The sequence below is a fragment of the Microcebus murinus genome, chromosome 8, assembly GCF_040939455.1.
Source record: "Microcebus murinus isolate Inina chromosome 8, M.murinus_Inina_mat1.0, whole genome shotgun sequence".
NCBI lineage: Eukaryota > Metazoa > Chordata > Mammalia > Primates > Cheirogaleidae > Microcebus > Microcebus murinus.
This window is the reverse complement of record NC_134111.1, coordinates 37,803,371-37,829,734: the sequence shown is the minus strand read 5'-3', so window position 1 is coordinate 37,829,734 and position 26,364 is coordinate 37,803,371. Positions and strand designations below refer to the sequence as shown.

At 37.6% G+C, this 26,364-nt stretch overlaps 1 protein-coding gene across 1 annotated transcript in view; it reads right to left on the bottom strand.

Annotated features, from left to right (window-relative positions):
- Window positions 1-1,385: 1,385 nt before the first annotated feature.
- The window catches only part of GALNT5 (polypeptide N-acetylgalactosaminyltransferase 5), a 47,169-nt gene continuing 22,190 nt past the window's right edge, over window positions 1,386-26,364 (bottom strand). The window contains exons 4-10 of the mRNA XM_012742739.3: window positions 18,866-19,001; window positions 18,159-18,278; window positions 15,989-16,106; window positions 14,728-15,051; window positions 9,899-9,979; window positions 7,057-7,218; window positions 1,386-3,836 (exon numbers count right to left, since the gene is read on the bottom strand). Of these exons, the coding sequence (XP_012598193.3) occupies window positions 3,696-3,836; window positions 7,057-7,218; window positions 9,899-9,979; window positions 14,728-15,051; window positions 15,989-16,106; window positions 18,159-18,278; window positions 18,866-19,001 (1,082 nt within the window). The 3' untranslated portion in view covers window positions 1,386-3,695. The remainder of the gene's footprint in view (window positions 3,837-7,056; window positions 7,219-9,898; window positions 9,980-14,727; window positions 15,052-15,988; window positions 16,107-18,158; window positions 18,279-18,865; window positions 19,002-26,364) is intronic.

The following is a 26,364-nucleotide window of genomic DNA, read 5'->3' as shown; positions in this document are numbered from 1 at the left end:
AAAACTGGGTTTATCTCTTACTAGTGCAACGACCTTGGACAATCTACCAAATCTCTCAGCAGGACAATAGGGAGTCATCCTCCTCATTGGTTGAATGAGAGTCACCTGGCTGAGTCGTGCACGACAGTGGGATAGGGGAACATGCACATAGTGAGTACTGAATGATAATAACTTTCTCTCTCTTTTCCTGTTACCTCTTGTAATGTCCTTGTTTTTATCCTAAATGGTTAGGCTTTCTTCTGAGTTATATTTTTTTCCCTGTATTCTAAATATGAAAGTTAAATTAGAGATATTAGAACAAATAAAGATGGTATTAACTGGTGTACCTCAAGCCCATTCTCTTGCATAATCATTCTAAGCTATTCACGAGATCAGGGTTGACTAGGAATGTTGAATTTACATACACTGTGCATGGTATCTTTGCCCCTCTACAATTCCTAAGATGATGCTGGAAGCAAGGAGTTTTAATATCTAATAGAATATTTCCAAATTAGGGTGGTCAAGTTAACAATACATTATGATCATGGTACACGGTGTTTTGCAGCCCTGTGAATGACAGCCAATTAAATGTCAGCAAGCAGAATTGAGCAAATTTGATGCTGGTGATGAAACAAGAACGGCAGTGTCATAGCATAGCAGGGTGGAAGCTCTGGAAAAAGAGAAAGGAATTGTGCAAACTGGAAGGCTCAGAAGCACTTAGATGGCTTGGTAAGTTAGTTTTTTGATCAAATAAGTCCTGTGAAATATTATCAAGGCCACCCTTGTGTTCAAGGAAACAAGATGCATAGACATTTTTTCTAAGAAAAGGAAATATCCTAAGCCAATCCAGGGAAAAATCTGAAGCCCCTGAGAACACAGCCCCCAATTAAAGAATTCAGGGCTGATTAAGACCCCAATGTGTCTCATCTAAAGGTTTATCATTAGATACACCAGAAGACCTAGTAGCATTTATACCTTTATTCTAGTCTTCTAAAAATAAAATTTAGAGGACAATGCTTAAAAAAATACTGGTAGTAGATTTTACAATAAGTCAATACACTCAAGGTTAGGCCCATACAAACTCCCAATGAGTGATTATTTCCTTGCTTCTTAGAGTAAATGAGCAAATATATGATAAAAGCAGTTTTAAAAATTCCACTCAAGAAAAAATATGTGATGTTTAAAAACAATCCTTTGTTATAGCGACAATATAGATTTAAATATAGCTTTATATAATAAGTATGTCAAGGTAAAGTCAGAAGGAACGTACACTGAGCAGACTGTAGAATGTTCTGCTGAGAGAAACATTCAACTTCCTTTAGCTGGTGAAGCCATAGGTGAGTGTATCCAAAACACAATTCATCTTTTTCTGAACAAAGCTGACTTTTTAATGGAAACTATTTTTTTTTTCTTTTTTTTTTTGGAGAAAAAGAAAAGTCTATAGACGGGAGAAGAAACCTTTCCACATTTTTCAGTTAGAGGGGGAATTACATGAGGCACTCAGGGTATTCAGTTTGGTCAGTTAACTCAATTAGTCTTTTGGCAACTGACTTGTGGTTTCCCCCCATCTGGCTCGGTTTTGAAAAGAATTGCAGTCATGTATCCTTTAATGATAGGGAGACAGTCTGAGAAATGTGTCATTAGGTGATTACATCGTTGTATGAATATCAGAATGTACTTACACAAACCTAAGATGGTACAGCCTACTCTACACCTAGGCCCGATGGTATGGTCTGTTGCTGCTAGTCTACACACCTATACAGCATGCCACTGAACTGAATATTGTAGGCAATTGTAACAATGGTAAGCATTTGTATCTAAACATGTGGAAACATAGAAAAGGTACAGTGAAAATACTGTATTGCAATCTTACGGAACCACCATCCTGTATGTGGTTCATTGTTGACCAAAACATAGTTTTGTGGCACATGTCTGTACCTCATTTTCTCGTCATTCTCTTATCTCATCTGCAATTGTCAGATTATTTGAATAAAACATCTTAAATATGTCACAAATGTACAGAAATGTTTCCCTTTATCATTCCTAGTTATGGCTTTACTTGTGTATAATTAGTTGGCAACTAAAATCAAATGTTAAACAGGAACTCAGAACAAAAGATATCCAGTTTCTTCATCATCTCAACTGAACAAAGTTTTTTAAAAAAGAAAAAATCTTAAAAATATCAACAAGACTATAGCATAGCACCCAACCCCAGCAAAGAGATTCGTGTGTCTTTTTCTAAGGAATATCCTGGAGCAGTTCTGTTTAGGCCAGTGGCCTGAGGCAGTAGAATGAACCCTGTCTCTGGAGCTCCCAGTTCTAACCTTGATTTTTTCACTTAACTAGCTTGGAATTTTTAGACAGGTAATTTGTTTTCTGGGCATCAATTTTCTTATTGAAATGAATGTAAAGGATATCCTGATTTCTAGGATATTTCCTGGCATGCCTAAGTATTGGTAAGATACTAAGATATATAAGATTAGAGGCTCCATTTGCATCAAAGAAATATTTAACTTTTCCCCAAATTTGACATTTTTATCTCTGGGTCCACATTGAGGGACCCACTTTATTCTCTTTTTCCCCCATAAAGATACCAGATTCTCGTTCTTCTTTGGCCAAATTTAGGGCAATTTTTTCCTAACTGTCTTCCTAAGAGTTGTTTACCTCATTCTTTTCCCCTTTCATTATGTTTTCTTCACTTTATTTTTACTTTGAAATCTTTCAAAGCCTGTTTTTAGCAGATTTCATTCCTGTGAATGCTGCTAAATCGAAAGTAGTGTTTTATTATTTTCATATAAAAGAAGCTTTCAGCTCCATTTCTGCTTTACTCGTTTTAACTCCTCTTACTTGGCCTTGCATTAGAATGAGTTCAATGTTTAAATGTACTTTTGGTTACTACAGTGTGTTGTGAGCCACCCTCGGTTTTGCTGCCTTTGGTTTCTTTTTTGTAATATTCGCATAAGTCTAAGAAGTTATCGGTATGATCAAATTTTCAAAGTGCAGTTTTAAAAACACAAAATGGGCTGACATAATGTCCCTGCCTAGAACTGAATAAGCACTTGAAGGTCTCTTCTTGCTCACTTAAAAGTTTCTCCACTGACTGAAACTGGGAAAAAACATTATACAGCAATCTAGATTGAAATGCTGTCATCAACTAAGGCCATCAATTGTATAGATCAATACTATTGCAAACTGCTACATAAACATGCATGTAGCCTGGAGGGGTTTCACAAAGGTGTGGGCTGTGGGCATCTGAACTCTTCTAGTGATAAGAACTCAAGCAGTTTTTATTTAATGAGAAAAACAGAAAACAAGGGATGAGGTTTTCAATGATCATACCTACTTCTGGGCCAAAAGACTTTGTCATTACCTAGCCCAGTCATCAGGAGTACCATTGTGTTTCCTCAAGTGCTTCTGTGTTCGTTCCTGGTTACCTGTCAGCTTGCGTGGGGAAACTTGCAGGATGAGTTCTAGCACAGAGTGGGAAGCAGGCAATTCCAAAGGCCACACAGAGCTGAAGAAGGACTCCAGCCCAATGTCGGACTGTTTCCCTGAGTTATCTTTCGGTATTCCAAATATTGTGATTTGTAAAAATCTTCCATCCAAATGCTGTTAAGATTGAAAATTTAAACTACCACTGAGAAATACAGTCACCAAGTTGCTGTTATTTTCACAGTATTTAATGGATTTACCAGGGGGAAAAAATCAGTTCCACTTCAGGCTTCATAATATTTTTCAAATTTCCACTTTTGATATGGTTTCATTGGGTCACAAGCAGCTACTTTCAGGGTCTTCTGAGAAAAATTTCCTTCCAAGCATAACAACTGATGATAGTTTTCGAAAACAATGTGATTCACCTGGAAAAAGAGAGGATCTGGAAATGAGCCACAGAATGAATTTGACAACTGAGATATAAAGAAATGAAAACCAATGAAAAAATAGGCAATTACATTGTTTGATTTTTTTAAAAGAATTCTTCTGGACTAAATTAATAATATAAACCTAGACTTTGGAAAGTATTCAATTTGTCTCTGTCTCAAACTGAGTTATCATACTTCTCTAATCTATAAAAGAATTGTAATTCCTCAAGAAGCCAAAAAAAAAAAGAATGTTCTGATGATATGGCTGATAACTATATTATTTAAAGGGAAAAAATTCCAGATGACATTCATTGTATTTGATGAATGATGGCTACTTTATTGATGGCCAAGAAAAAAAAAACATATACCATGAAAAAAAGTGAGTTAGTTAATTTCTTAAATCCATATCTCAGAATGCACAGTTTGGATTCTAAAATCCTAGAAATGACGTATTTTATTTAAGAGCTCCTTATTTAAGCTAATCTCTTAGTACATCTCTTAGTACATCAGTACATCATACGTAATGCCTGATGTCACAAATCCAGATGTAATCAGGAAAAAGTCAATGGTATTCAAGAGACTTCTATTATTACTTAATATTTATTGGATATCCTGGAAATGGTAGGTTACAAATAACTTTTGTAGAACTTACTCATGGCTATGTACATTTTTTCACCTATAAAGCCTCTCAATTACTCATGACTGTGACAAAGATAATTTTAATTATACACGTCGCTTTGAAATGCTTAAGAAATTTGTCAACCAGGGGTGATTTTCCTAATAACTTATTTTAAAGATCCTCCTCCAAAAATATTATCACCCTGGTGGAACTTTGGAAATATGATGCTTGAGTATGTTCAAGGTCTTATAAAGGAGCTTGCCTTGAGGAAAAATCATTCTGGTTTTTCTACAATGTTCTGCCAGTGGATTGTAAAGAGGTAACTAAATAACTTGCCTCCAACCTAAAGGCACTTAGTGTGGGAACTAGTTGGTGGAGAAGCATTCCATGACCCCAGGTCTAGAAGCCACCTGTGAGACTATTTCCCTTAAGCTGGCCAAAATCCAGAGCATTTGGGGAGGGTTGACCTAGAAAGCACTTTTTATTTTTTTTTATTTTTTGAGACAGAGTCTCACTTTGTTGCCCAGGCTAGAGTGCCGTGGTGTCAAGCCTAGCTCACAGCAACCTCCAACTCCTGGGCTCAAGCAATCCTTCTGCCTCAGCCTCCCGAGTAGCAGGGACTACAGGCATGCGCCACCATGCCCAGCTAATTTTTTCTGTATATTTTTAGTTGACCAATTAATTTCTTTCTATTTTTAGTAGAGGTGGGGGTCTCGCTCTTGCTCAGGCTGGTTTTGAACTCCTGACCTTGAATGATCCAGCCGTCTTGGCCTCCCAGAGTGCTAAGAGAGCACTTTTTAAATGCACATTTAGAAGTATATATATAATTTTAACAACTCATTGGTATCCAGAGATCTAACTCACTATTACTCTTCCTCCCTCCATAAAGCTTCTAGCCCCCTAATTTCTAACAGGAGGGACTTGCTCCTGTTAGCCATAGTTTCCTTCTCTACTTTCCTTGCTGTTTACAACTTATATGTCTTGGGGGACTTAAAAGGTTTAGTATAAAAACTGTCAAAAAACTGGAAAAAGAAGCAAGCTGACCACCAAGCTATTCATCTCCATGACACCAAGCAGCATCCAATCGGGAACCCAAGGCAGAAGGCAGCTGTGTAACATGTCACAAACTTATAGGTGCAAACAAGGTAGGGGAAAGGCTTTCTAATTTTTGTTATCTAATTTAACTACCTTCCTTACCAGATCAGTTTACTGCCTAGGGGAATCTGCTTCTAAATATTTTCTCCTCAGCCTGAAACCTTTTCCATGATTTACTTCTGAAGATGAAGAATGTGTTTAGTTCTCATTCTCTCCCCTTCTCTCTGTTTCTGTCTTTCTCTGCTTTTCTCTCTTCCTCTCTTTCCCCCTCCTTCACTTTCCTCCTTCCACACAGGCTTAAGGAAGGAGAAAGTAAAACGTAATTTATTTAATAGATGTTTATGAATCTCCCCAACACTACGCAAAATAAAATTAGCAGTTTATATGCTAGTAATTCCTAATTTTTCTGAACAATTTAATGATAACCATTATCATTAAATAGAAAAAGAATTGTCCAGAAGGAATTGAAATAGAAGAGAGAATGTCTAATGGGAGGAAGATTGGAGAATGCATTGCTCAGGGCTTGATTTTAGCTCTGAGTAGGAAGAAAAATGCTGTGAAGAGAATAGTCACTGGCTGTGACATCAAATGAAAGGGAGGCACCCCAAGGAAAAGAGGGTGCTCACCGTGGGGCCAGTCCTGGGCAAAATGATGGTCTCCACATACCCAATACATTCAGTGCATTTTGGTGGCTACCTGCTACTGAGCTGGCAGAAAATTGAAGACAGAAGTTCTGACATTATTCCTGCCACCCCAAGTTCCTACACCAAAGCTTATGAGTTTGTATCCTGTTAAAATATAATTAGGACAAACTGAGAGGACTTTGAGAATGAATATAGTAGAACAGGAGTATTCTAGTACATATTAATAACTGGACTTCTGAAAAACGATCCCCTGATCCAGTAGCATCTGTTGATTTCTTGGGTGTAAACACTCCCATCATTGCTGGTTTCAAGCTACAACTGTATTACTGAATGCAAAGTTGGCAACAAATGCACTCAGTCGGCTCCTGTAAGCTGGTGAGAGCCCAGATCTCTGGGAACCACAAGGAAGGAGGAAAAGTTCCTTTGTATGGAAAAAAGGAAGAAGGAGAAACCAGGTTGATTTTAAACCGCAAGGCTTGTAAGAAGCACGCGGCTTCTTGCTTTCTCCATATACTCTCCTTATAAACCTTTCTGGTAACCACTGAGAACCAATTCTAGCCTTTAAGCCTTACTCTTGGCATTGTTGATTGACTGAAGCAGGTGATAGCAATATTACCATAAGAACCTGGTGACTTCTATTTAAAATAACTCATTCGAATTTCATTTTGAAAAAGAAAAAAAGGAATTGACAATTTACAAAAAGAATCTGTTTATTTCTCTGGGTGAACTTTTATATAACCTCTACTGTCACAAACACATTTATAACTTCCAGTTGGTAAAGATGACAATGAGGGTTTCATGTGCCATTTGATTGAAACTTGAATCTGTGGTAAAGAAGAGGTATAAATATTTTGCTTACCAGTTCTGGATGAAAGACGGAAGCTGATTTATGCAGCCATTTTAGCCCTTTGTTTCTGTTATCACAAGAGTGCAGCCTTAGGGCTCCTTTATCAGGGATGGGGGCCAAGCACCATTCTTCATGTTTAATAAGTCTTAACCACGTGTAATTAAATTGTTGAAGCTGTGGGGGAAATGAATAAAAAGAAGGTCATTTCAGGCAACAAACACAGGCAGGGGCTTTGTCAAACATTTTTGATAGTAACGGTTAGTAATATGGGCCTTATAATCTGACATTTTTTATTCAAGTCCTGGTACTATCACTTTTAGTTCTGATAGGATGGGCATATTATTTACCCTGTCAAATCTCATTTTTCTTATTTTAAGGTGGACAGAAATTGTACCTATCTCAGAAGGTTGGGGTAATGACCGTCAAGTACTTAGTACACTGTAAGCCCTCAAGAAATGCTGGTTGCAATAATAAAAATTATTTAGTATAATTAGTACATATGTGTATATGGATGTCATTTCAGGTGTTCTAAAGACAACCCTGGTGCTTAAAGTATTGGAATGTTCAAAAGACCTCATGATTAAGGTTCCAAGCCAGGGGTAGCTCCAGGGAAATCCCAATCACAGCCCTGTGGAAATTATTATCCTTCCTTGATTAACACTATCTAGACAATTGTACTCCCAGAGACTTTGTTCTTTTGTAGGAAAGGTTAATATCTTTCTTTGCTAATAGCACAAGGAATCATCATGTTGCCTCCAGGTTAGCGTCCTCCAGTTTGTAGAACTGCTCTTGGAGACATCCAGTTTTAGAAAGTTGCCAGGATCTAAAGCAGATACCCGTTCAGGTAGTGAAACCATGTTTTGAATCCTTAAAAATATTTTCTTTAGCTATTTAAAACCTAGTATTATCTGCCTGGTCAATTTAAGGCTCTGGGTCTGTGGGAATTTGGCTTTTTTTTTATACTAATATGAACATATTTGGGGAAAAAATAGATTGTTGGTAAAATCTATCTAAATGCCTCTACCTAAGGAATCATTTGTAATGTAAGGTTTAACTTTGATTGTCAGGTTAAATTAAAGTTATTGTGTCGGACCTTGACACTCAAAAGGTAGTCCCTGGATCAACATAAGCATCACCTGGGAACTAGTTAGAAAACCTGAGTCTCAGCACATCACAGACCTACAGATTCAGAATCTGCATTGTAACAAACTGCCACATTAAAATTTGAGAAGCATGAACGTATGGCATATTATTCAGAGACTATGTGCTACTAAGGGAAACTAGATATTACCTTGCAAAAGGACATCTCAACTGACTTAAAAGTTAAAAATTAAGGAGACATTTTAGTTACAAGGTAAGGGATAGGGCTTGATGGTTCAGTCTAAAGTTTTATTTCTATTGAGCTTTTTTTGGATGAATGCTATAGCCACTGGCTTAGTATGAAGGCTCATTAATTCTGCCAAAACCAAATCATAAGAGGTAGAAGCTAAAAATGAGCAATGAGATAAAAAGGAGATGGAGCTTTGTGGAAGGCAGAGGCTTATAATTCATACTTTTGCCTCCTAGCATCCCCTAGAGAGACTCAAAGGTTACCAAGAACAGAACTTGTGTTTTCAAATGAAATATTTATTACTCAGGCACAAAAAGTCCTGACAATGATGAGTCCTGAAAGATTGCAGTATTTAATAAATTTTTTCATATAATTTGGACTAATTGTGGTTTTGTTTTACAATTTATGACTTTATTTCCTCTTTGAATTCTTAATAAGTGAAAGTTATTTCTGGCAATTGATTTTTTTGACACTTTTCATTTCCTCGTGTCTCCTCTCTTTCCTAATTAAGAAAGAGTTCCATTGCTTTTAGGTTTACAATCCATAGCTGAATTACAGCAATGCAAATACTTTTTCTTCTAGTAGCAGCTCTTAATTAAGAGGTAGAGATGGGATGTACTAAAAAATGTAAGCAATATCTCTAAGTCAAAACAAAGAAGTAAGACTTGTCAAGCCTAGATAATCATTGCAAAATCATTTCTCTAGCAAAGGGTGTTCTGCAACTTTGGAGGCTAATTTCTACTCACAAATCAATGTTCCTGTGAGTCCTATCTGGCACTCAAACCAAATGACTGTTTCCACAGAACATAGAACTGTTAGGAAACATATGTTGGAGAGAGAAGTGTGATCACTCAGAGCTTCTCTCCAGCATGGTGGAAGGAATCCCTGTTCTGTGCTCCCTGGCCTTACTCCCTCTCCTAACTATTGTGCTCAGAGGTTGCGGGAGTTTTGATGTGGAGATTTCTGCCATGGATCATGGATTATGTGATTTTTATTCTCCTTTAAGATGCAGCAGAATGGGAGGAAAAGGGGATGAAATCAGAGAATAAAATTGCTCCATTAAAATGATTACTTAGAAATATGTTCTTTCTTTATTTTCTTCATATGTTATGGATTTCCCCCATTTTGTCTTTATTATTATTGCAGCCAACACTTATGGAGCACTAAGCTTTAGGTATTGTTCTATGTGCTTCATACATATTACCTAATCCCAACCTCACACCAGTTCTAGAGGCAGGCACTGTTATAACTACCATTTACCCAAAGGTCAAGAACTTTGCAAAATTAGCACACTTTTACAAATGACAGAGCCAGGATGGATCCAGTGGGGGGACTTCAAGACCCATACCTTTACTCATTTAGTCACTATCTTTGCACCCTCTTCTCACTGGCCTTATGATTATATAGAAACTGAGAGATTATGTATTTCTACTGGGAAAACATGACTTTCTCAATTGAACAATGAATGTGTCGTACCCTGTACCTATCATCTACCATGAGATAGAAAACCCCAGCTTAGCATACCTTGCTGCTCCCATCGCAGTCTTCCAGAATGGCTGTAGTGTTTCCAATGGAAATACATTTACCCAAGGCCACATTAATAAGCTAGGAAGCAAAATATAAAATACAAATCACAAAAACGTTTTTTTTCAAGTAGAACAAGATATGCAGACACATTTAGAAAACACAGAATATAAAATTAGCATGAGGTTAAAAGATAGTTAATAGCTTAGCCTTACTTAGCACTGTACGATTTTATTGGTTGCCATCTCTAACAGAGACATAATGTAATCTTGCTAAAGTACAGCTTCAATCTGTCAACTTAGGCCTGTGATTCAGCCACAGCTCCAACAAACAGAAGCTTTTAATTAACCCTTGCCTGGAATGCTGAACAACGAATGAGCAAAAGGTGGCATGAAAAGTAGTTATTTTCTTGTTTTAAGTTTATCTAATGCTTATATTAAAAGTCAATGCAAATATTTGCAATTTAATTGAAACAAGAGTTAAGGGTTATGTTCCCTGGCTGACCCCTTCAAGCTCTTTGAATGCTTAGGCACTGAATCATGGATAGATTGAGTCCTTCAAAGAATAGCAATTTCCATCTGATTCCCTGTCAGAATCTTCCTAATGTCTCAAGCAAGCTACAATTCATTACGGGAAAGTCATGAAAGCTAATAAAAAGCCAAGAGTTAAAGGTACTTTCTGGCAGGCCCCCAGGTTTTTAATGGATTCACAGGGTCAAATATGGACAGAACTTTCTATAAGTCACCATTTAATACAGAAAAATGTTCATTTCCTTGTCCCCTTTGACATTCTGTGCAGGGCTAATGAGATGGTGGGTTAATAGTGCAATTTAGGCCTTTCGGATTTCCAAGACAAGCTATGCAGAGCTGAATCTATATTATATATCCCAGGAAAGCTCCCTGAGCTGGGAGGTAGTGAGTTCTTTGTTACCAGGGATACTATTTCTGCTACTTCCTGTTCTATGGTGCCTAACAAAGAGCTCTAACTCTGCTAACTCTGGAGTGGAGTGCTGCTCTGATGCAGGCTGTGACACTCACAGCATTTCCAGACTTCATAACCAGGTGCTCGGTGGGTTGGTCCTCACTTTTATATTGTAGCTTAGCTTGTAAGAAACTAAGGGCCATCTTCAGGGACCAGAAAATGCAGAAAAAACTAAAGGTGAGATGGAAAACTACAAATATTGTTAAGAAAGGACTTGTCCTCTCATAAAGATGGGAGAAAAATGTGGGCCTGGATGAGCCAGAGAGTTGGAATTGAGGTCTTCCATGAAAAGGTGGAAAACTAAAGAGTTAGACCTTCAGTGGAATGGTGTATTCGGAAAAACAATTTACTCATTAGCAAAGAGAGACAACAGAGAAGCTACAGTCTCCCTGGGAATCTGAAACCTTACATAGACCTTAATTTGAGTGTGAGGTGAAAATTTATATTAATACTACTTGCATTGCATAGGAATTCTCAAAGACCTTAAAGGCACAGAAACAAACATTAAAAATAGTACCAGACTGGTAACTGTTGAGGTTCCTGGCACAAAAAAACATGAAGCAATTCTAAGAAGGAATCTCCATCAAAAAACCCCAAAGAATGCTCTATTCACAATTAAAAATGACAAATATGGAAGGAAACAATTCATCCTTAGTAAATGTGAACATCACAATGCACAGAAGAATTCAATCGCTGTGAACTTCAGAGAGGAAAGTGAAATGCATGAAGATAGAATCGAGTTTAAAGAAAGAAATTGAGCCCCAATTGTTCTCTCGATCTTAGCAGAGATAAATATAAGCTCCTGTATTTCTGGATCATGCAGAAAAGATTCTGTCTTCAAACAAGTTTGGAGCACTGTGGTTTTCAACATTGCTGAGCAGGTGGGCCTGCCCTGGAATTTCTCAGAAACTTCAGAGTGTTAATGTTCAGCTTTCTGCTCAGAATGTAACGCGAGTGTTTCCCAAATTTACCTCAGCATGGAACGCTGTGGTGGCACAACTAACACTATTCAGAATGGTGTTTGGAATCCCCTGGTTTAACTGATTTCTTTGTGTTTATTTTGTACAATCCCTTTCTTCAAGGACCAAAAAGCATTGGAAGGAAAAAGGAAATTTTCTGTCCCTTATGTCTACCTCTGCCCCTTCATCTGGAGATGTTTCACTTTATCAGAAATTACAGGGGAAACTACTTTTTTAAAAAATAGAAATGGTCTGTGGAGTGCTAAGGAGTTGTTATTCTTCATTTTGTTATGAATGGTTTTTAAAATTTTTCATTTTTTTAAAAAAAAATTGTACCCATGTTTTAATTGTCAACCATGTCAGCCTTTTAAAAAATCAGATAGTATATGCATTTTAAATTATCTATGTTGAATTATTTCATTTTCCAGGTTAGAAGGTGGGAATTCCCCAGTTTATCATGGAATTTGTAAACATTATGCTATACAGACTGTTCACTAACAGTTTAATCCTAATGTAAAAATACATTTTTGGTGAGGTTTTTAAAATTAGTTTCAAATATTTTGGCTCAATAAGAAATTATTTGTTCTCATTAAAAACAAACACAACAATTTTCACTGGATTTAAATTCCTAAATAAATTCAAAAGGTTGAAAGAAGGGAAATGAAGCAAGTAGCCAAAAGAAATTATGGAATTTACTTTCTTGGAAATTTTCAGGGTTGTCTATCCAAAATAGACAATAGTTATTCTGAGTTACTTGGAGAAAAGTCCTAATTTTTTTTTTAAATGGTAATAATGCTCCCTACTGGTGGCTTCAGAAAGGAACAAATAGATCTTTATTCAAATTTGTCCAAGGCAACAAATAGCAAGGAAAATAAAAGAAATTAATTTGTGAAAATCATTTAAAAATACTTGCTATATTTCGATATATTATAGTTCAGGCATCAGCAAAAGGCTGTTTCATCGGGAGAGTGCCTCAAAAATTTCGTGGGAAGTCTTTTATATAAGTTAGCGTCATGGTGGAACCAAAAGGTAGTTTTTTAGTTCCCTCTGGTGGTTAAAGTTTAGTAATGCTCTTGCTGAGATTCTGTCACATTAGGATGGGAAAAAATTACTAATGAGAATTCTTTGAATTCTTTTTTTCTTTTTCCTGCTCAGGGGTTTGAATTAAAAAAACATAAATTTGTTTTACAGATATATTTAATGTTTTATTATTTGAACAGTATATATAAATCCAAGGTGTTTGATAAAGTATCAGATGGAGCCGTAGCTGCTCTTCTATTTGGACCTATAAACATGGCAATTTTATAATATATTATGTTACATGATAAACAGGTCATATATACTTATTTATCAGTTGAATTTTATAAAAAAAAACAAACAAACAGATTTTCAGGCTGATTTCCTGTCTTTCACACCCTTCTTGGACTTTCCTAATCCTGTCAAAGGGATGTTTTTTCTAAGTCCCTGTTTTCAGGAGATTTGCCAGGCAGAGAGAGTAGATAGTTCGTATAATCCACATCCTGGAAAGAACTGAAAAAACCTGGCCTAAAAGGGCAGGCTTACTAATGGCCAAGTTGGAGACTATCTTGAATAAAGAAAAAGGAAACATTGAAAGAAAACAAAGAACACTAGGAATACTTATCAGTAAAAATTAAATTGGAAATAAATGAGATTAGAAATAAACATGATAGGGAGGAGCCCCAGGCAAGGGACTTGCAAAACCATCTTTAAACCCATTCTGTGGTAAATGCCTCACATCTAACCGCCCTCTTCCCGTGAAGCTTCATTCCTACAGTGGTTTTGAAATGGCTTCTTCCCGCATCTCCTCTTCCTTGATTTTTTTAGCCTTGTACTCATCCAACCTATCTGGCTTAGCTTCTTCCCTTTTAAGTACCTTGTATCGTGCCCTGGAATTTTATTTGCTATTCTCTAACAATTTCTGTTGTTTTCAAACCCCTCTTTGAAGTCTTTACAAACCCAAATTTAATCTTGTCATCCCCTTGCTTAGCCCTCAATCACTTCTCATTACATTCAGAAGAAGGAAGGAAGGAATGAAGGAAGGAAGAAAAGATAATCCTTACTTGCCTACAAGGACCTGTAGTTCTGACTCCTTCCTTCCTCTCCACCTTCATCTAGACCAGCAGTCCCCAACCTTTTTGGCACCAGGGACTGTTTTCATGGAAGACAATTTTTCCATGGACCAGGAAGGGGGGATGGTTTCAGGATGATTCAAGCACATTACATTTATGGTGTACTTTATTTCTATTATTATTACATTGTAATATATAATGAAATAATTATACAACTCACCGTAGGTTGGGGACCCCCAATCTAGACCATCCGTCACACCCTGACAACAACGTTTATCTTTCTAGCTCTTGAATGCCTTAAACTTTCACCTGTCTCAGAGTTTTATATCTCCTGCATACTCTGTCTAGTGCTCTCTTCTTTAGAGCTTAGTTAACACTTACTGTTTCAGGCCTGTATTGCAAAGTCTCCTCCTCAGAGAAGATTTCTTGGCCACTCTAAATGAGGATTCATCACTGTGACCTGTTCCCTAAATGAGAGCTATTATATTCTGTATTTACCCTTTAATTGCTTATTTGTTTCTTTCTTCCCTACTTAACTTTAAGCTCCTATGTGATCCAAATCTGAAATACTGCCTGGTCTATTGCTACTCAATAGGTAGCCGCAGAATTAATCCATGGACATGACCACCTAATCTTTCTCAAGTCTACCTATATTTAATTCTCAACCATGCTTTGTCCCATTGGAATTCATACTTGGCATTTATTCATAATATAACAATTCTTCCTTTCTACCTGTTTTTGAAAGCTTTTGTGTTTTGTTTTTATGGAGTAAGATTTTTAAATTGCCACTTGAACTTACCACACCACTAGCTCTCACAATGGGAGCCTTTAAGTCTGGAAAGACATTCTCCAAGTACCATTTGAAACTTTTGCATTTCAGTTTCTTTCGCAGTTCCCTTTGCTGAGTGAGGTTGCCGACATCTAAGCCTTGGTCTATGAGGTGGTCCCCGTGGCCATAGAACAGCTCCTTGTATTCGTCCAGCCAGACCTCAGCAACCCGCACCAAGTTCCGTTCCACTGTCTTCATCCGGTCTTTGGGGAAGGAGTATGGATTGTCATTTCTGAATATGTGGCCCACTCGGGAACAGGGGATGATCTCAATCTCGCCACCACACATCCACACCTGAAACAATTTAATGATAAGCATCAATTACCAAGTGATTGTTCACAAATCATGGGCAATTAGCAATGACAAAAAAACCACCTGGTAACTTTGTTCCCACTGCTTGAAGTAGGACCATTTTAAGATTAGTAAAACATAATGTTTTCCTTTGCTACTCTTCAGTATAAATTGTTTTTTCCCTAAAGAAATCTTCACAGAATCTCACCGGGTAAAATATATGAGTTCCTCTTTTGGTTCAAACAGTGAAAAAAAGTATGGATGTCCATTTGTTCACCTTCCCTTTCTCTCATCTTGGAGACATCCAAAAAGCTTGTGGCGCAAAACTTAAAAACCATTCTCCTTGATCAGAAACTCCAAAATTACACCCCTTTTAATATAAACCATCCAACCCCATAGGAAAGCAGTTGCTTTTCGGATGCTCTCTACTGCTGCTGTTGCTAGGGCTTTCTTAGACATTAATCAAAGACTGTATACATGACTGTAGAAAGTTTCCAAAGAAGCTATACTATGGGCCTCTTGGTGGCCTGCTCTAGAAGTACTGCTCTAGAAGTACTTCTGTCTTTTATGTTTTCCAAGATGATCCATTGAGGAATGCTTCCATTCCTTCCAATATATTAGAGAGATATTTCAGGAGAGTTATTTTGTGTCGAGTATGAATTCCATGGCATTTATACTGAAAGACAGAAAGTTATTACCCCCATATTTAAAAGCAGAAATGGTGCTGCAAAATATTAGGGAACTCTAATAAATGTCATGACAGCAATTGATTCCTCTGTATTCAGTCTGTGATATGAAAAAATTAATCCAGAGACCCTAAAATTTCTGTGAAATGTACTCTCAGTGGCAGTCACATATCTGATTGTACCAGTAAAATGAAACAACTTAAAAATGATAAACTCTTAATGGCAAAGAAAATTTGAGAAACACTTGCTAATACCTTGAATGAGAGCTCCATATTTTCTCCACCCCAAACATCAAGGCCAGGATCATATGTTCCAAGTTCAAAAAAGTAATTTTTGTCAATAGAAAATAATCCACCAGCCATGACAGGGCACCTACAAAGAGAAAAGTTTGTTTTTAAAATTTACATCTCATGAAAGCTCAACTTTTCAAGTTGATGCTCTATACATTTGTGTTGAAGGTAGGAGGTGTTTCAGAAACACTACAATGTGTAAGTAGGTATGGAGATGAGAGTGTGTAAGTGACAAGTTCCCTAGTTTATGGTGGCAGAGCTTGATTAGCATCAGCAAAGATGCAGCCTGGAACTAGGATTCTTATTTTTCCTTTGTACTGTAACACAGACTCTTCAGGGTTGTTATTTTTAACAATTCTTATTCAGGGGTGAGGGAATACCAGGCATCGTTGTAAGTATTATATACATATTATTCTAGACTTCACAAAAATCTTGTGAGTTTGTACCATTATTAAGAATCTGCAACATGGGGCAGATGCAGTGGCTCACGCCTGTAATCCTAGCACTCTGGGAAGCCAAGGCCAGAGGACCGCTCCTGACCCTGTTTGGGTCAGGAGTCCCAAACAGACCTGAGCAAGAGCGAGACCCCGTCTCTACTAAAAATAGAAAGAAATTAATTGGCTAACTAAAAATATATAGAAAAAATTAGCCGGGCATGGTGGCGCATGCCTGTAGTCCCAGCTACTCGGGAGGCTGAGGCAGGAGGATTACTTGAGCCTAGAAGTTTGAGGTTGCCGTGAGCTAGGCTGACGCCACAACACTCTAGCCCAGGCAACAGAATGAGACTCTGTCTCAAAAAAAAAAAAAAAAAAATGAATCTGCAACATGGAGAAGGTAAGAAACTTTCCTAAGGACACCAGACTAGGATGCTATCCATCTTGTGTTCATGCTAGGCAATCTGACTTGACTCTACGCTCTCTCATTCACTATATTGCCTCTCAACCACAAACTTTACCAACAGCTTTTTATGTGGCAGGCAATTTTAAAGCACTTCATATATACTATCTGATTAAATTCTCAAAACAGTCTAGGCAGTAGCTACTTCTATTAGTCTTCATGTAAAACTAAGGAAACAGATACTCAAAGTGGTTAAGCAAGCTTTTCAAGTTCATACCACTAGTAAGTGGTAGAGTTGAGATTCAAATCTGACTCCAGAGCCTTCACGACCACTACTGATCATGGATGATAGAAACTATATTTTAGTCAGCAGTCAGGCAAGGCAGTAAGCACTTCCCACGGTGGTCTCCACTGAACCAGGTGAAAGTGGAGTCTGTGGCGAGCCTGCTTTGTGTTCTGGATATTGGGCAATCTCAAGGATGATTCCTGCTCTGTACCTGTCTCCCTTCCCCCATCATTTATGTCCATGCCCTTTCTGTATCCCAGTTGTCCTCACCAGACCACCCAGAATATATTCTTTTCATAATATTATGTTCAATATAGTCTGAACTAATCACTATATTAAGAAGTGGTAGAACCTCCGCTTTACTCCCTGGGGGTATCAATTTTGAACAGGGAGTGCTCAGGACTCCTGCTGCTCTGCCTGTGGCTGGCTGAGTGTCTGTCCTGCAGCCCCGGATTCTGGGGAAGGAATAGGAAGCCGCCATTTTGGCTTCAGGTAGAAGCTGTGTTTTTCAATCCAGTTTCTCCAGGGACAAAGCCCACATTTTAATTCACATCCAGCTTCTGTGTCTATTTCTTAATTCACAGAATTTGTTACCTTTCCCATGGAGGGTGTAGGATTAGACTGTAAAAGAAAATCCTAAGAGTTATTTTTATTAATTACTTTTAATTTTTACTTATGTTTACTTTAATATTATGTGTATTTATATTATATTTATGCAGTACATTCAACTAGTTTGTGTTTCTTAGGTTATAAATCCAGGAAACAGTATGGTATTAGTAAATTTCTCTAGGTTCAGGGCTAAATAGGGTACAACTGGACATTTAATAATAAGTTTTGGTAGTGGGAAACTAATTTCTCACGAAAATTGTGTTTGGTTTGGCAACCTTTTGGCTAGAACTGTAATTCTTGATGTTCTATGGAATGACAGGATACAGTTGTTTTGTAGAACTTTTTTTACACCTTTACAAAAGACACATGACTGCTTTCTAGCCTTAAATTTCACACACTTACCTTATTATATCAGTTTCTTTAATTTTATTTTTTGCAACAACATCTGGAGGAATTGTTCTCCAACCAAAGTTCATGGGCCACACAAAGATGCCTCTTTGGAAGTTGTCCACTGTCATGTAACTAATCCAGGAAAAAAAAAAGTGCTACTTGAGATTATATACATCTTTATATATTTCATCAACTTGGCTCCATGATGTATTTAAATGAATTAAACAAGCACTTAAGCAGATGTTTTTAGATCATTGCTTTTTAAGAACAGTTCAAAAAGATTATGAATACAATTTGCATTGGTGACTAATTGGCTGGATTGCTCACATTGAACTTATTCATTTCTTTCAATAATATCTTGGCCATATTTGAGGAAAGAATACAACAACTTAGGAGCACATATATATTTCCCATAGGAAGAAGAAGAAGTAAATTTGAGGAAAATACCTATTTCGGAGTTCAGCTAAATATAAAAAGGGAAAAGTAGATAATGAGTATGAGGATTTATTGATATTTAGAGTTAACAATTTGTGGTGACTAAATAGACTATTGGATGACAGGCCATGATCCCAAGATACTTATAGTGTATTGACATTTATTTAAGTTGATAACTCTATATTTAAAAAATTTTCAAAACTGCACATATTCAGAGTATAACTAGCACTTTGTGCTGCTTGTGGTTAAAGGTGTACTTATCTTGTGGAATGTAGCAATACTACCTCATATCTTTATCATTGATGACTTCAATTACGGGACAGGCTACCTTCTTTCTACTTAAATAAACTCTTTCCAGTAGAGGTTCCAACCAACCAACATTACATTCCACGTGAGAGTCTAAAAACGTCAGTACATCACCTAGAGAGCCAAAAAGAAAAAAAGAAAACACACACACACACATGAAAATACAATACATTGGAGATGTGTACTTCATGTTCAGAGATACTGAGGATTGCTCTAGAAATGTGCTGTAAAGGCAGTGGACTTTTTTTTTTGTCTTTGAATTTCTGGTCCCTATAATTTCATTACATAATGAAATGGAAGAAACTTTATTCCTAGGAGTTTTGTGGGGCAAGCATAATTTATGTTTGGAAAAAATTGATAAGCTTCTTAGTATGGGTAACAGGAATCTAAAGGGAATACTTCGTATCCAAGGCAGTTGCTGAAGTCCCTTTTAAGAGGGTAGGTTTCAATAAATCTGGGGGTGCAGGATGTGGGATTTTGTGTTTCAAAAGAACAGAGAGAATTTGAGATTATAAATTTGACCTCAGGAATGATGAAGAGGGAAAATCACATAATAGAAGTGAAAGGAAATTAGAGTAACCAGCAAGACTAGGAGGTACTGTTAAAAGATTTACTGGAGAGGGGAGTAGGGGAGATGTTATTTAATGAGTACAGAGTTTTTTGCAAGATGAAGATAGTTCTGGAGATTGCACAGAAATGTGAATGTACTTTCTGCTGAACTGTTCACTTAAAAAATGGTTATGATGGTAAATTGTATATGGGTTTACAATATGTAGGCAAAAAAAAAAAAATGTTACAGGAGAAAAAAAAGGAAAAAAACTTGGAAGCCAGAAGTATTTATTAAGACCTTTTTTTTCCCTGTTAGTTGTGCAAAGTAACATGCTCCCTCTCTCTCCAATGACACCTCAGTAGCATCTATATTGCTCCAGGTCATCTTATACAAGTGGAGAAAGAGAGAGTGTGTGTGTGTTTGTGTAGTGTGTGTGTGATTAATAATAATGTGAGAAATCAGCCCTGGCCCAAATCCTGTGTGTAATCTTTCAGGTCCAACCACAGGTAATTACAAAGGCTTTACCTGGCAGGCCTCTTGAGGGAAAACTGCCCTCCCACCCAGTCTTGGTGCCCAGCCGGTGTGTGGCAGTCAAGGGCTCAGGACCTCCCTCACCTCCACCAGCCAGTCTTGCTCTTATGTGCATCTGTATTCCTAGCCCAGGTACCTTCATTCAGAAACCTCTCTCAGGCCAAAGCCTCTGCTAAGACCACCTTATTGGAGATGGAATGGCGTTGAAGAATTTTTCCTCCACTCTGAGTCAGTGTTCAGTGTTTTCTCACTCCTAGCCCTTCCCTCCTCATGCTCTGGGTCCTGGGGCCATAAAAATGGAGGAGCCTTTTGTTCTGGGTTCCTTGGGAAGGCCAGGAGATGATCCTCCTGTCTGCTCTGCTCTGATCCACCATCTAGTGAAATTCCATGGGGAAACAAAGGGAACATTGAAGAAGCCAGCACTTTTTCCTCTTCAGCCTCTTACTGATACTGCTGCAGTAAACGATTAAGACTTGACTATGACTTTCATTTTGGCTTATTGTTATAAATTCACTGCACTAATCCCCGGCTGTTCAGCTTGGTTCTTGACAAACCTATAACATCAGTTATCATCTATTAAATGCTCATTCTATGACAAACTCTGTCCTAAGCATTCTTCTACATGAATGTTTTATTTAGTCCTTACAACAAACCTGTAGTATAGGACTAATTTTTTGATCCCATTAAGGAGGCAAAGAAACTGAGAAACAAGAACTTAGATAACTTTTGTAATGTTGCATTGCACAGCTATTAAGTGGCATTGTGATATGGAAAGCAGGTACCTTATTCCAAAGATTATGTTTCTTAAAAAAAAAAAATGCCAGAAAGAGGCAGAACATTGAGTATGGGAGGGTTTAAAGAACAAGATGAGAATAGTTAATCTGGATAATCACTGAAATCTGTAAGCTACCTTTCAATTAATACAGTTCAGCATTGTCCTAATCACCTGGTCAGCAATGAAATTTTTGCATGACAGTGCAGATTCTTGAGAAGTCTCTTTAACAGAACCATCTGTGCTAGGCAGAAGGAGCCCTGTAGTCTCCTGCTCCTAGAGATAGCAGCTGCGTCTCCGGTTCATGCTGTAGAGGGTCCTGTTTTCAGGGCAGTATAGCTTGTTTGATAATGAAAGGTTATTGTTCTCTGCTATAGTCTGAATGTATGTGTCAACCCCAAATTCATGTGTTCAAACCTAACTCCCAAGATGACAGTATTAAGAGGTAGAATATTTGGAAGGTGATTAGACCACTATGGGGGCAGAGCCCTCATAAATGAGATTAATGCCCTTATAAAAGAGGCTGGCGGGAACTTATGAGCCTCTTTTGCCCTTCAGGCATGTGAGGACACAGCAATAAAGTACCATCTTTATAGTGGAGAGAGAGTCCTCATTAGACACACTGATCTTCTAGTACCTTGATCTTGGACTTCCTAGCCTCCAAAGCTGTGAGCAATACACGCATGCTGTTTATAAGTTACTCAGTCTAAGGCATTTCATTATAGCAGCCCAGATGGAGTAAGACATCCCCCAAAGGTGTCCTCTTGCACAGCCATCTCCCATCATGGGAAGTCTCATAGGGTCATGTAGATGTATGGGGCATGTGCGAATGGTCTGCTAAGGTCCACCTGGATAGTGGAATAGAATGTGCCAAAGACAGTTTCCTTTCTCTCACCACTCCTACTTGTGGTTCATTCAGACCCAGAGTTTAAAGAGTAGTCTTTACTACACCATCTGTCCCTATCCACATAGCAGGCTTATGGGGTCAAGGGGGCCTGAAATAACTTCCCAAGTCCCCAGTAGCAGCAGGATGGGTCCCCAAACCTGCATTCACTTCCCACCTGGCCCAGATCCCTACAAAAATTCTCATTCATTTGTTGCCAGGACCTGAGGGAAGCAGCATCTGCTCAAGACATAGTCTGGAATTTTACATTGTTTTATTTTGGGGAAGAGGAGAATCCTCCTATGCGTGCATGCCATTGCTCTACTTTCAGACATTTTATTTTAAAATAAGAACTCAGAACTGTGTTAGGTAAGAAAATAGGGAGCTCTCTGTGTAGCTGACTCTTGGTGGAATTTCTCAGAGTGGTGCTATTGTCTATGGACATTGTACATATTGTTCCTGATCCTGAGAGGCTGAGAGGCATGGTGGAATGAGCATAGGACTGAAGTTACACACAACTGCCTTTAATCCCAGCTCTGTTTTCCCTAGCCACACTGGGTAAGTTACTTAACTTCTTTTAGCTTTCTCTTACAGGGACATTTCTAAGATCCACCTAATATCTACATTCATAAAAATATGGCTAGTATTATTTACTGTTTTTCAATAAATGTTTAAGCTCAAATTCAGAATAACCAACCCAACCTTTAAAAAACTTTTTAATTGACACATAATAATTATACATATTTATGGGATATAGAGTGATACATGCAATGTGTAGTGATCAAATCAGGGTAATTAGCATATTCATCACCTCTAACATTTATCATTTCTCTGTCCTGGGAACATTCAAAATCCTCTCTTCTAGCTATTTAAAAATATTAATATATGATAAATTATTGTTAACTAAGTGCCGAAGAACACTAGTGCTGGGAAGGGGCTGGGGGAGAGGTTGGTCAAAGGATATAAAATTACAGCCTATTTTTGATTGTTACCTGGCAGTATTTTCTGTTTCCTAAGAGTAGGTCCCAGTAATACTGAATTGTTTGCAGATGGGTTTCATTGAACTTCAAGAAAAAAAATTGGGAGACAATATAAAGGTGCTCAACGTGCCAAACAGATTTAGGTCTTTGTTGAGGATAGACTTCCCCACTTATATTTAGTTGTTTAGTGTAGAATGTTGGTGTCAGCACCAATTAGTGCTGGAGTGTTATGTTTAGGGTTCTTTGAGGGATGTGGGCCTGGCTTGCCATTTAATTTCACATAATAACTTATAAGGAATGCTACAAAAATCACCTGTTTTACCTGCAGCAGCAACAAGTTGTAGAAGCTTACAGAAGGATGCCCACTATTGTTTTTCAGGAGGACTTGGAGTTGGCCAGGAGTTAGATGTCACTTATTGTCTAGTTACTTAACATTAGTAAACTGATTCTCTGGAATGCTCATAAGAAATATCAAGAATGTTGTTAAATGCTATGTCATGGAGGAAATGAAAATCTGATCTTTACCTTGACAATCAGGAATGGACCCACCTGACTGCAGGCTCCTCTTGGCAGGGTGATATCTCCTTTGTTCTGTTCAACACTAGCAATGGATCCCTTGTTCCCTTCTACTGCACTTACTCTATCTTTTTGCTTCTATTGCCTTCATATAGTGAATTGTTCATAGGGATCCATTGCCTCTGGACTGCCCATCATTTTTTTTTTTTTTTTTTTTTTTGAGACAGAATCTCACTCTGTTGCCTGGGCTAGAGTGCCGTGGCATCAGCCTAGCTCACAGCAACCTCACACTCCTGGGCTCAAGTAATCTTTCTGCCTCAGCCTCCCGAGTAGCTGGGACTACAGGCATGCGCCACCATACCTGGCTAATTTTTTCTATATATTTTAGTTGGCCAATTAATTTCTTTCTATTTTTAGTAGAAACGGGTTCTCGCTCTTGCTCAGGTTTGTTTTGAACTCCTGATCTTGAGCTATTTTCCTGCCTCGGCCTCCCAGAATGCTAAGATTACAGGTGTGCCACCAGCCACGACGCTTGGTCCAAATTTTGAAACCCTACTTGGGCCTTTCAACCTTCCTCATTCACAGCAAACAATTGGTTGGACCTGAACTCTTGGCCTGAATCGGATCCAGATGAAGAGCTTGGCATGCCCTGGAACCTGAGTGCATAGTGGACATTGTTAAGGTAAGAGAGATTGCTGGTTGGTTCCTTATTATTTTGTAGATGACTCTTTCAGACTTTCAGAGAGCCTGATAGTACCCTGGGACCAAAATGGGCTATTTGACTTCTCTTTCTGCATGTCTTTGTATCTCTGGATCTCATCCTTGCCTGATGCTTCTCTTTTCTTTGCATCCTGAAGGGTAGAGATCTTTAGGGAACAGTAGCTGTCAAGATCTGTCAGATTCTGGACTCAGATTCTTATCTTTAATCTCTTTGTTTGGCACAAGCATTCTAGAGAAAATTTCTGCCTGGTGTCTTTGCTGATCTCTGATTTACACAGACTCCTCAGGCCCTGAGCAGTCTCCAGCCTAGCTCTACTAGTGAGGGCTGTGGAATGCCCAGGAGGAGTTTGTGAGGACTCAGCCAGCCCTGCTGAATGCCAGTCCCTGAATTACATCCTTGGCTAAAGCTGATCCTGAATTCCCTTGAAGTCCTTATTGGGGTCAGATGCACTTCAGAACAGTTGCATGTATCCTTAGTCAAAGCTGTTATTAACCCCGCTGAGACACACATTTCTTCTTTCTAAATTATCAGGGGTGTGTGTGTGTGTGTGTGTGTGTGTGTGTGTGTATGTGTATGTGTATGTGTATGTGTGTATGTGTGTGAGTGTGTGTGTAGAAATCAAAATGGACTTGTATTTTATACATCTATTTTTTTCACTTCTTTTTTAGGTAACTTATTTACAAAGGGGTAGCTCCACAAAATATGGGAAATTAGAAAAAAAACTTCTTTTCAGATAGTTTGGGAAGCATTTCTACACTAGGTAGTGGCAAATCATTAAGATATACATAGCTGAGGTTTTTCAGACTAAATTGTAACCACTTAGTGAATCATTAAATCAATTTTGCCAAACCTAAAAAATGAGTAACATAGGAAAGAAGATATTAGAATCCATTGCACATGTTATTTGAGGAGATGTCTGTGGTTATATGTGTGATTACACATATACTGAGTTGTGATGTAAAATTTATTTCTTAACATGAGTCATTGTCAAAATGATTTGAAAGTTCCTGCACCAAAACTGAGCTAATGTTAAGGGTGTTAATGAATGACTGAGAAACAAATTTCTATTTGAATTTGTTAAATTCACATAATTTATTTTATGAATGTAACTGAAAACACTTGAGCAAGCAGTTGCAACTGCTTTTACTCTAACTCATAACTCCCCATCCGAAAACAGCCCTCCACATTGTCTAACAGTTTGAACTATTTGGGAGGTCTTTACTAGCATACTTTGTGTACTGTGGAGACAGAGCTTTTGGTCCTTTATTCATCAACTTTCTCCACATAGATGTCTGATTTTCATCTCAAACTTACATGGACAAAGTCAGAACTCAACAGCAATCCAAACCTGCTTCCCTGGTTATGGCCTGACCACTCACCAAGTTGTTCAGATTCTAATCCCAGGGTCTCTAAAAAAATTTTTTGTTGATACAAATATTCAGACATATTTATGGGGTACATTTGATATTTTGTTACATGCATAGAGATTTAATGATCATCTCAGGTTATTTGGGTTGTTCATCACTGTATTTGTTATTCCTATGTGTTCAGAACATTTCAAGTTTTCTCTTCTAGCTATTTCGAAATATACAATATGTTGTTGTTAACTATAGTCACCTCAATCTACCATTAAGCATTGGAAAGTATTCCTTTTATCTAACTGTAGGTTTTGTACTGATTAACAAACCTCTCTTCATCCCCCCACTATCCTTCTCGGCCTCTGGTAACTATCTTTCTATTACCTACCACCATAAGATCAACTTATTATTTTTAGCTCCCACATATGAGTGAGAACATGTGACAACATTTGTCTTTCTCCCTGCCTTATTTCACTTAACGTAATGACCTCTAGTTCCATCCATGTTGCTGCAAATGACATGATTCATTCTTTTTTTTTTTTTTTTGGCTCTGATGTTCTTTTGTATTTCTGTGGTCTCAGTTGTGATGTCTCCTTTTTCATTTCTGAATTTATATATTTGAGTCTTCTTTTTTTTCTTGCTTAGGCTCACTAGTGGTTTATCAATTTCATGTTTTTTAAAAACCCAACTTTTCATTTTGTTGATCCTTTGTATTTCTTTTGAATTTATAGTAAAGAGAAATTTATTTGGCTCATGGTTCTGGAGGCTGGGAAGTCCCAGATCGGAGGGCTACATCTGGTTCATATTCTGTTCATCATGCATCATAACCTGGTGGAAGGTTTCATATGGTTATAGACACACACACATAAATAGTATGTATGTGTATTTTTTATTAATCTCTATTTCATTTAGTTATGATTTTTATTATTTATTTCCTTCTACTAATTTTAAGTCTAATTTGTTCTTGCTTTTCTAGTTCCTTGAGATACATCATTCAATTGTTTGTTTGGAATCTTTATACTTTTTTTTGATGCAGGTATTTATTGCTATAAACTTCCACATCAGCACTGCTTTAGCTGTTTTCCATAGATTTTGGTATATTGTGTTTCAATTTTCATTTATTTTTGCCTTAATTTCTTCCCTGACTGAACAGTCATTCAAGAGCA